General features: G+C 42.1%; 1 protein-coding gene across 3 annotated transcripts in view; it reads left to right on the top strand.

Annotated features, from left to right (window-relative positions):
- The first annotated feature begins 538 nt into the window (after positions 1–538).
- PAQR3 (progestin and adipoQ receptor family member 3) overlaps positions 539–11,909 on the top strand; it is a 29,325-nt gene continuing 17,954 nt past the window's right edge. For 2 of the 3 annotated variants that reach the window (XR_009533833.1, XM_060113734.1), the window contains exons 1-2: positions 831–904; positions 9,343–9,498. Coding sequence is in view for 2 of the 3 variants with exons in the window: in XM_060113734.1 (XP_059969717.1) it covers positions 9,349–9,498 (150 nt within the window). In the remaining variant the exon portion in view is untranslated. Of the gene's footprint in view, positions 905–4,365; positions 4,529–9,342; positions 9,499–11,909 lie in introns of all 3 variants that reach the window. The other variant, XM_060113749.1, reaches the window with a different exon arrangement.

The following is an 11,909-nucleotide window of genomic DNA, read 5'->3' as shown; positions in this document are numbered from 1 at the left end:
ATGCTTTTGGTCCTTTAAAAGTGCTGGGGCTTTCTTTATGACTCAGCGTATGCTCGGTTTTGGTATAGTTCCATGTACATCAGTTTTCCTCTATTTCCATCCACTTGCAAGGACTGACCTTAGCCCAGAAAACCTCGAAGGTCCCCTCTGACCCCAAGTGTGTGAGATTCCACGATAAAAAGTAACCGGTGAAGAGTTAGCTCTAGTTCCTATTTTTCTTCCAGTTACTCTTTTCCCCTTGATTTTCAAAATGTAATACATATTGCTTCTAATTAAAAACAGAATAAGAAAAAAAGCCACTTGAATTCGCTGTACAGTACCGCGCTCTTCTCACGGAAGAGGAGAGGCCGGCCGCCACCCGTACGCGATCGAGCTGCCCGGGAGCCCCGGGCGAATCCCGCAGGTCCTTGCTTACACGCGCGCCCGCGCGGACCGCGGCCCCGCCCCCTCCCCAGCCGCGTCGGCCCCAGCCAGGGCCGAGGGGCGGGGCCCGCCGCGGCGTGCTGACGTCAGGGAGGGCTGCGACGCCGCCGGGTCCGCTGGGGTGCTGACGGCGGCGGCCCCACTGTGAGCGGAGCCCGGCCTGGGCAGCGGCAGGGCCGTAGGACCTCGCGCAACGTCCGGGCTCCGGGGCGGGGGCTGCGGGGGCGAAGCCCCCTCCCCGGGGAGGCGGGGCCTAGGCGAGCTCCCCGCTTGGGGAGCGGCGGCGGCCAGGAAAGATGCATCAGAAGCTGCTGAAGAGCGCACATTATATCGAGCTGGGCAGCTACCAGTACTGGCCCGTCCTGGTGCCCCGCGGCATCCGCCTCTACACCTACGAGCAGATCCCCGTGTCCCTCAAGGACAACCCGTACATCACCGACGGCTACCGGGCCTACCTGCCCTCCAGGCTGTGTATCAAAAGGTACAGTCTGGCCGCCTCCGCTGGGTGCGCCTGGGGAGCGCGCCGGCGGCCCCTCCTCCTCACCTACAGCCTTTTTGTCTGGTCCGCCTGCTGCTTTCCCCGCGTTTCTCCGTGCCCATCATTTCCTAGCTGCCCCAACCTTTTCATCCCTTTCTGCCACCTCTCCTTTCTCGTTGTCTTTCCTTCTTCCGCCACCGGGCTACTTGATCCATGGGCTAATGATAGTAACAATGATCATAATCACTAACTCCTGTGAGGCTTTGCTCTTTACAAAGGAATTTTACATCCTTTACTCATTTGGTGCTTATTGGGATACATGTTGGAATCGACCCCACTGACAATGACTGAGCCATACTTGCCCCTGTGTATACCTAAGCTTTGTTTATTTTTAAGGCAGCCCTATGGAAATTCAGATGTTTGGGGCCAGATAAATGCCTGTATAATAGGAAACAAGTTCACAATTCCATACATTTAGAAATCCTGGTTTATTCATGCAGCAGATAGTATGGAACCCCTGCTAGGTGCCAGGCACCCTACCAGGTCCTGCAAAGAACAGCAGGTATGGCCCTTGTTCTCATGAAAATACTGAGGTCTAGCCTGGGTGACACACATTAAAGAGCTAGTTATACTATTACATAATAACCATTGTAAAAAAAAAACGCTGTGTGGGAAAAGCACTATAGCAAAGAGAGCCTATAACAGGCACTGCCCTCCACTAGAGCACTATAGAAGTGTCTTTAAAAAAGGAATTTCGGGGCCTCCCTGGTGGCGCAGTGGTTGAGAGTCCGCCTGCCGATGCAGGGGATACGGGTTCGTGCCCCGGTCTGGGAGGATCCCATATGCCGCGGAGCGGCTGGGCCCGTGAGCCATGGCCGCTGGGCCTGCGCATCCGGAGCCTGTGCTCCGCAGCGGGAGAGGCCACAACAGTGAGAGGCCCACATAACGCAAAAAGGAGAAAAAAAAAAAAAAAAAGGAATTTCGTCATCATTTAAACTCTTAAAATTGAGTCCCTTGAAAGCCTGGGTTTAAAAAAACAAAACTGAAAAATTAGTGTTCTAGTTCTTACACTAGCGTTCTGTTAAAACTCCCTATATGTACTTAATTACAGGACCCCACTTTAAGAGAATTAAGATACCCATGTTGGTTAGCTCCAGGTCACTGTAGTGACAAACCCCACTGCTGGAATGTGAGCCATTGAATTGTTCAAGCAGCAGCCACATGTTTGATTCTTGATCTTGTTTTTGGCATGGTCTTACCCCAGTTCCTTTGCCCTGCCTGCCTTTAAAGTGCTTCTCTGACTCAGGGTCACAAGGTGACATCAGTGTCCATCCCTACTTGGCTTCGATGCATGGCCCACAGTACTTCACAATTTGAATCCTAAGTGCCATTTTCCTCCCCATTGACTGCTTTGCATAAGTTATTACACAAGAAATCAGAGCTGGGCCCTGCTGTGGATGTAGAGTTCCACAAGGATAAAGCAGGTAGTCAGTTGCCTTAAATAGTTTTATATTCACCTCTGCATTCTAATATTAGGGTCCAAATTTCATGGATTAAGGAGTGAAATATAGTGCTTTAGATCTTGGACTGTTGAGTAAAAAAGACTTGGGTGTGCAGATCTGCCACTTAACAGCTGTGGGACCTTGAACAAAAGTTAACCTCTCCCAGCCTTATTTTCCCCATTTGTAAAAATGAGGGTAATTACAGTGTATGCCTCAGAAAGTAGTAAGGACGAAATGGGATTGTGTATGTAAAATACTACACAGAGCCTGGTACATAATAAGCACTCAATAAATGGTGACTTGTTATCACCATGGTCATAGAATTTGAAGCCAAATAGATGATGATGAAGTTGATTGTTGATTTTGAAGCAGAACAGAGTATAGGTCTAACTTCTCATAGAATAAGAGTAGATCCCCTACGGGGGATATTCTGCTAAGCGCTCTTCCCACCAGCTTGGTCTTCTCCAGGTTCAGCTTTTGCCCTTTGTCTAGAGGGTCAAGGACAAATTTGGATATAAGGAGAGGTTTTGTACGTCACAACTGTTCTGCCAATACTCTGTTAGTTGGAAGGAACATGCCAAGATTATGCCTCTCTGCTCAGTTAATCAGGTTATACTGGGTTTCACCAAATGAAAAGTTCTGAGGCAACAGGCAGAATGTGGTATTGGCTGGCAAACAGTCCTGGGGTTAGATGTGTCTCCTCACATCCCTGCATCTCTTCCCCCACTCCCCAGTATAAGTAGTTTTTATACTTGATGCTTATACAGGATAAAGCCTGAAATCCATGATACAAGATCCACTTTATCCTTGGTGATCATCTGATTGTGTGAGACCCTGCTATGTTTATGGCATGGGAAAATGTGAGCCATGGTGACTGCTGCAAACTCAGTATTAGAGTTATACGTTAGTGCTTACCAATAAGATTCTGAATCAGTGAAGGTCAAAGACTTTAAACAAAAGATTAGATTTTGCAAGAGAATTTTAACCTTTAGTCATGACATCACCTTTCAATAATCTGATGAGTCTTATCCACAGCTGGAGAAACATTTCACAAAATTAAGGAAGGAGCTGGAAGGGACTTGCAGCAGCATCTAACCCAGCTCCCTTGTTTTAGAGATGGAGAAATTGAAGCCAGAGAGGTTAAGTGACTTGCTCATGATCCCAGAGCTAATTTGTTGCCCAGGGTTGGAGTGAAGGGACAGTGACTCCTGGTCAGCGGGGAACACTCTGCACTGGCCTGCACTGCCAGGACTACTTAAGCTCAAACCAGTTAGGGCGTATTGAAAGAGGGCAATTAGTACTGATAGTAAAAGTAACCTCCTGTCGTTCCAAAAAAGGAATAAACTCATGCCACCTGGAAACTAGTTTGCTTTCAAAACAACCACAGCAAAGTTGTTGCAGCATGCCTGTCTTAAAGGACATTTCCAGTGGATCCATTTGCATTTATCCTGCTTCTCTCAAGTCCATTTAACTTTGCACTTGCATATAATGAGTACTAAAAAGGTATTTTAAGTTCATGCCTAACCTTATACTTAGCGGGTTTTCGGATACCTATTACTGAGTGTCAGAGTATGGTAGCTAGCACCCAGTTTTAATCCGCACATTCATTTCTGTAGACATTTAGCATCTAATCTGAGCAAGACACTGTGCTTGGAACAGTAGTGTCATAAAGATGAATCATGCCAGCCGTCAGGGAGTTGATAAGCTGGAGGATGAGCTGGAATTTATACATAAATAACTCTAATTGAGGAAGGAAATGGTAAGTATAATAGAGGTGAGCAAGAAAAAACTGTAAGATCCCAGGATTGATGGAGATGGTATATCAAATTTAGAAAGATAAAGATGGGGTTAAGGGCTTAAAGTAGCAAGTATTAGATAATCCCCAAAATTGTCCATAACCTTTTAAATGCTGACAGTGAGCGAACAGATATGAATCTGAGCTGCACGTTTGTTTTTTTCCAGTTTGTTTATTTTATCTAATGAGACGGTAAACATCTGGAGTCATTTGCTGGGTTTCTTTCTCTTCTTCGCGCTGGGAATATATGACATGACATCTGTGTTACCTTCAGCAAGTGCCTCCAGGGAAGACTTTGTAATTTGTTCTATTTGCCTTTTCTGCTTCCAGGTAAGTCATTTCACAAACATTATTATTGGTAAAGAGAACTTTAGTCAGACAAGCTTGGGCAGGTGACCTTACTTCACACCCACAACTTGCTTTAAAGAGCCCCCAAATAGCATATAGGTTAGCTTATTCACTTTCATAATATAAGCATCCAGAGTATGTTTTTATGAGAGCGTATTTGGATGTTAATAGAGTATATTTGAAATCCAGTAAGTTTTAAAGATTGAGAGAATTTCTTTCTTTTCTCTTCCGTTTTTTAGACCTCTCTGCTTTAAGATTAATACAAAGATAGGAATCTCTGTACTGTATTTGCCGACTGAAGTAGAACTCTGTTGTCTGCTTAAAACTTGTTTGGGAAGCTTTCTCATCTTTTATATGTCTATGCCTTTTGTATTTGTTGTTTCCATACTATCTTAATTTTAATGTCTTGTTTTGTTGGTATTAATCTTTTCTCTCACTTTAATGTTAATTTCCTTTGGGCCTTTTACACGTGCCTGATTTCAGATACTTTCAGTTTCTTCTCTGTAACCTCTTGTATGTGTTCCTCAGCACTTTAATTCTTCTTCCGGGATCTGTAACAAAGTGCCTTTAAAAGTTATGTTTAATAATTTTTCAAACAGGTAATTCTGAAAAAGAAAACTAATGTGGACCAAAATCCAGTTGATATTTTTTAAATTTAAAAAAAATGCAGAGAGTACAAAAAATCATAAAAATGAAAAGAAAAAGCTATCATGCCTCTGCCTCCAAACGTAGGCCAGCACTTCCTGCAGTTAACCTGCCGCTACTCTGAGAGGGGAATCGATAAGTAAAAAACTGCACAGGTGTTGCTTTCATTGTGTAATAGTCAGTTTCAGGCCTTCATCATTTGACTCAAAACTTTGGACTTAAACGATCAAGAAACACACTGGGAACATCTCTCTCCCCCTTTTCTTCTAATTCTAGCTCGTAGAACCATATTTTAAATTTCTTTGAGGGAAAGAATACTCTGTATTTTTGTGTTCTTATTAGAAAATTATTTTTTCTTTAAGTGTTTTTTAAAGTATACTCTTTCTCAGGTTTAATTTTTGTCCTGATCGGAGCCTAAACATCTCTTTAAAATCTATCCCAATTTTTAAAATGGAAATGAATCAATTTCTCCATACTTAATTTTTAGATGTATCTTATAGACTAAGATGTGCTTAATATAAGAAAAATTGGTTTAGACTCTACTGTTATACAGATATTATCTCCTTTGAGGATCCCACATATTTTCCTCTATCCCAGGCCTGCCCTTTATCCACCCAGCCACAGCTGATGTTATTTCAGGGAACACACATTCATTTTCATAATGGTTTAAGAAAGCAGCGCATTGCAAAACTGAGAAGACGAAATAATTAAAACAACTGCCAATGAAGAAGCACCCAAAGTGTTTAGAGCGACTTGCTCAGGATTGTTCAGCAGGGCAGTAGAATCCTCTTCTCCTAACTGCTAGTGCACTGATCTTTCTGTTACACACAGTACAGCTTCTAAAGACAAACGAGCACATTTTCCATACTTACAGATACCATTTTTATTATTTTTATTTTTATGAAATTATATTTATAACTCATTCACCCAATTTCCCCAAATTCTTAAAGTCAGCATGGTAAACCATAAATATATGTATTAATATTGATTTACATTTAATTTTTTTAAGGATATAACATTTTTACTCTTTTCACTTCTACCCTTTTTACGTGCTCAGTGCTTTCCTACCAACCAGATTAATAGAGTACATTCTGAATAGTAGGATGTAATTTTAGGGGCTTTGAAGTCTTTCTATCTTAGAGGAGAATAGAATCTGAGAACATCTTTCCCTAGATTCAGTTCATTAACATTCAGTTCAAGAAATATCTTTTTAATACCTCTTATCTATATCCAGGCACTAAGGTAGGCATCGGGAATACAGTGCTGAACAAAACCAGCCTGTCATAAAGATCAAGTCACCCAGATAGGTGAGCAGAAGGGAGAGTGAGGCAGGGCAATGGAGCAGAAAAAAGAGTGACTAAAGGCCCAGAAGCAAGAGACAGCTTAGCACCTTCTGGACCTGTAGGTGCTGGTGTTTGTGGTTAAACCCCAGGAAAATGGAGAAAGGTAAGGCTGGAGAGAGGGGCAGGAGCCAGATCCCGAGGCATTTGGTTATCATGGCAAGGAGCTTAGATGTAGGATGTCATGCTGTAATTACCTGTCCACCTGGATGGAGTGAGATACTCCACAGAAGGAAACTTTCCAGAAAACGGAGACATACTCAATGTCAGATAATTTTTCAGTCCGTTTTTTAAGCAACTCTAACAACACATCCCTTTTAAAACAGAACGGGGCTTCCCTGGTGGCGCAGTGGTTGAGAGTCCGCCTGCCGATGCAGGGGACACGGGTTCGTGCCCCGGTCTGGGAGGATCCCACATGCCGCGGAGCGGCTGGGCCCGTGAGCCATGGCCACTGAGCCTGCGCGTCCGGAGCCTATGCTCCGCAATGGGAGAGGCCACAACAGTGAGAGGCCCACGTACAGCAAACAAACAAACAAACAAACAAACAAACAAACAAACAAACAGAACGTACTAAGTCTAGGTTAACTTTTCTAAAACTCAGATGTTCTCTGTGAATACCATATATTTTACTTTCCTCTTGATACTGTAGTTTTTCTCTTTCCACTTTTATTTTCCTTTTCACAATGAAATCAGCTTTATTGTTGTTATTATTACTATAACATATACTCATGTAGAAATCCAAGCAAACACAAAAGTATTTGGAAGAAAGTAAAAGTCATTTGAAATTCCACTTCCACATTTGACATTTGGGCTCAGATTCCTCCAGACGTTTGTTTCTCACAGCTGCCTCACACCTGCCTGCCTACCTTTCCTATCTACCTCCTTCTGAGCTGTGATCATCCCTGCGCTTGCTGTTTTGTGTCACTCGGCATTGTGATAATGAGATCTTTCCCTGTCAGTGAGAATATACACCTTCATGTTCTCTGAATGTACTGTGTTTTATCTCAAGGATAATCAGAGAAAACAAATAACCAAGCTTCTTAGAGTTATGTTTAATTGGGTCAATAAACTCTGACTTGTAGTAGCCAAAGCCACAGACTGTTAAGCATTTTAGATAGTGGATGAAGAGATGAGATTGTGGCTAGGAACCTTGTTTTGAATATTGATATTGAGGCTATGGGGACTTAGGTTTGTTTAATGGCCAGACTACAGAATAGCCAGATGACCATTTATCTGGCCCATTTTTCCTACCCCCACTGTCCCTGGTTTAGTGTAGGCTCTAGTCATTGCTTCCTAGGGCTATGCCTGTAACCTCTCATCTCAGCCTTTCTGTAAGGGCGCACTTAAAATTTTCAGACGTATCACACAGAGGCCATAATACTGAAGTTAAAACTCCTTGATATATAGGATCTGTCATAATCATATCATGAAGAAGGCCACATAGCATCCCTTAATGCTGCTGTGTTTCTCAATATGCTGCTTTTCCTATGGGCCCTCCAATAAACCTGTGCACACCTTTATTTATGTCCTTGATGAATGCCAGGTCAACTTAAGGTGTAGCTCAGGTGGCAACCCTTCCATGAAATATGTAGCTCTTTTCCACCCACCACTCCCACCCACAAGTACACACATGCACCCACAGACCTGGTAGTCTCCCTTCTCTATCTTCTAACTGTGCTCTGCACCAACTTTTCCTATAGGACTTCCTACAGCACCATCTGTTCACTTGTTTCTGAAAAATCTCTTTGAGAGTAGAGGTTTCATCTTTGTATCCCCACTGTATGACACGCAGTAGGTATTTAATGGCTAGAGGGAGTTCAGCTGTAGAAACCTTATCAATCTTCAGAGCAACTGATAGAATTACATTAGCTTTGCTCTCAGTTTGATAATGCATAAAGTCAGCATAAGTCATGATTATTTTTCCTTGAACACAGCAAAGCTATGTTTAACTTAGAAGTAAACTCTATACAATGAAGTCTCATACAGACATAAAAGGTCTTAAATTAAGTGAAAAAAACAAATAGCAGAACAGACTATATGATTCCATTTGATTAAGAAGTATATATGGTGTTCTTGTGTGTGTGGACTTCTATATCCTAGGTGTTTGATATGTTCATTGAAAATATCTGGAAGGACACAAAAAAGATGTTATCAGTGGCTCCCACTGGAGAATAGATTGACTGGGAGGGGTTTATTTTTTTTTACATCATACAATTCCATATTCTTTGATTTATTTTTCTTTAAGGACCTGTATTCTGTAATAAGTAGTTTTTAAAAGGAAACTTATTCATAGATCAAAATAAGCCTCAGTAGATTTCCTTCTACTACACTGTTCATTAAATTTTTTATGTTATAAAGTAGTTATCGTTATAGATTTCTTTCTTTTTTTTTTTTTTTTGCGGTATGCGGGCCTCTCACTGTTGTGGCCTCTCCCGTTGCGGAGCACAGGCTCCCGACGCGCAGGCTTAGCGGCCATGGCTCACGGGCCCAGCCGCTCCGCGGCATGTGGGATCCTCCCGGACGGGGGCACGAACTCGCATCCCCTGCATCGGCAGGCGGACTCTCAACCACTGCGCCACCAGGGAAGCCCAGATTTCTTTCTTTATGATTGTTGTCCCCATTTTACCCATGAGGAACTGAGGCTTAGGGAAATGACATATAGTCAGGCACAAAGCTAGGGTCCATGTCCAGGTCTGTTTGGCTGAAAAGCCTGGACTTGACCTGACCACTTCCATGAACATCATGCATGAGTTGCTTTTGTTTTTTTGTTTGTTTGTTTGACCTTGCTAAGATTTGTTTTATTTTCCATAGGTCTGTATGCTTTGCTCTGTGGGCTATCATCTTTTTTCCTGCCATCGATCAGAAAAAACCTGTCGAAGATGGATGGCATTAGATTATGCAGGAATTTCTATTGGAATACTGGGCTGCTATGTCTCCGGCGTATTTTATGCATTTTATTGTAATAATGTAAGTAACTTAAAACATTTTACATTCTACCTTTCTAATATAGGTCTTGGGTGTTCTTGCCATGGTTCCCTTGAACTTCTGAATAAGCACATAATTAACTAACTTATAGAAGAAACGAAAGTCTGGTGGAGGCATAAACTCCTTTTTCAAAAGGGCCCTGTGATTTCTAACATCTATTATCAGTTCCTATTCCTTTCACTAACTTGGAAAGGAATGGAAAATAATATATATGTGTTGTTATTTTCTGAAACTTAACATAAACATTAAATTATTAATGTTTCCCCACTAAACCCATATAGCTGCATGGTTCCTCAGATGTACATTATATATCTTTTATTTTTGTGTTTATAGAGTTGAAGGTAAAGTTAGCACTTGTTAAAATTATGAAGTTAGCTGCTGCTTTCCATGTTCCCTTCTTATCCTTCACTCCTCTCTCAGTGAGAAAAAAACAAAAGGTATATCTGCGAGTGTGTTGACCCATATTCTTATATAAGAAATATGTTTTCCTTTCCTTAGTCTTATGTTTGGAGGCAGGCCTAGAGACAGACCAGATGGGTTGTGAGTGTCTTTAACAAACATTTGTCTATTGTGAGTTCTAGATCAACTCTTCTTTCTGACCCTAAAGTTACAAAAGTCAGTTTTTGCCTTGTGCAAAGCAGCATTTGAAACACTGTGATCAAATTATACAGCAACTGATCTAAATATGTTGGCCAACCAAACTACCTCCTCTCCTCATGTCTCAGCCAAGAAGGCAAACTGAATCTTCCTGAGGGCTCAGTACATCTCAAGGCCTCCCATTTAGAAAGTCCCCATTGACCCTACTCTCTTTTCCTCCTGCTCTCCTACCATACTTTTTTTTTGTTTTCTGTTTATCCTTTTAGTTCCTTCCCTTTCAGAGCCAAGACTGAGCCGCTCTCCCAGGTGCAGTGTACCTACTAGTCACAGGACTAGAGCCTGTCGTGCCCGAGCCCTCCCCGTGGAGCAGGTGGTCCAAGCCATATCCCCAGCCTTCACTTTCTAGGAGGATTGGCTGCAGTGCAGGGGTCCTCCGACTGTTGGGAATTCTTAAGTAGGACTTTTGTTGCTACGCAATAATAGAAAACTGTCAACACTGCTGGAGTGTTATACTAGCAAAGCGAAAAATCATAATTTGGTTTGAATGTAAGAACATTATTAATTGTAGCCACTTATACGTGAGCCATTTGCTTTTTAGGCCTGATTACGTTGGAGCATAAGCATAAAATTAAATGTACATGCCATTTACCTTGTAAATTGATTTGCTTTTAGTAGTAAATTATTCATATCTACTCACCTTTCACAACTTATTCATTTTGCATGAAACTGTATCTTTAAAAAAAAAAGACTTGTGAGTATAGTCATGTAATATTAGAATTGTTTTGCTTATTATGTATTTCTCTGAAACCTGTTTTTTGTTTACCTCTTCCCAAATATATCTGATCATCAAAAAGACTAGTGGGACACTTTTTGTAAATCTCTTTTCAGAAAAACTAGAAGTCCAAGGTAGATTAAAGAGGGGAAAAAAAGGACTGTTAGAGCTAATACAGTCCATGATCATTTAAAGGAAAAGTTTTCTTCCCTCTGGTATCTTATCATTTCCAAATATTCAGTTGCTATAGTGGCTCTTTACCTTTTAAGGAACACAGGCTGCTTTGAGAATGAGATTGAAAACTATGGACCCTCCATCCCAGATAATGTGCGTTTGGGCACAAACTGACCAGTCATTTTGACGTGTGAATTTCAAGAAGTGTAATGTTCCCAGAGAAGTCCTTGGAGCCCAGGTTAAGAACTCTGTCCTAGGTGATGCTAACTTTTGAGCCTTCAAGACCAGCTTTTCAACTGCTCATTTAGATACCTAAATATTCTATAAGTCCTTCAAACTTGATATATATATATATATATATATATTTTTTTTTTTTTAAACTTTATTCACAGATAATGTGTTAAAGAATGACATTCATTTTTAATTTTTACTTTTGGCTGCGTTGGGTCCTCATTGCTGCGCGTGGGCTTTCTTTTTAGTTGCGGTGAGTGGGGGCTACTCTTCATTGCCGTTCACGGGCCTCTCATTGCGGTGGCCTCTCTCGTCTTGGAGCACCGGCCCTAGGTGCGCAGGCTCTAGAACACAGGCTCAGCAGTTGTGGCGCATGGGCCCAGCTGCTCCGCAGCATGTGGGATCCTCCCGAACCAGGGCTCGAACCCGTGTCCCCTGCATTGGCAGGCAGATTCCCAACTACTGCGCCACCAGGGAAGCCCCTTGATATATTTTTAAATGAACATTCTTTCATGCTTCCCCATTTTCTCCCACCAACACACACACACATACACACATACACACTCTGGATCATCTTTGTTCATTTGCTCATTAGTACAAGCCATTTGCATGGCCTTTC

This window comes from Mesoplodon densirostris, chromosome 1 (assembly GCF_025265405.1).
Source record: "Mesoplodon densirostris isolate mMesDen1 chromosome 1, mMesDen1 primary haplotype, whole genome shotgun sequence".
In the NCBI taxonomy this organism is placed as follows: Eukaryota; Metazoa; Chordata; class Mammalia; order Artiodactyla; family Ziphiidae; genus Mesoplodon; species Mesoplodon densirostris.
This window is presented reverse-complemented; position numbering and strand designations above follow the sequence as displayed.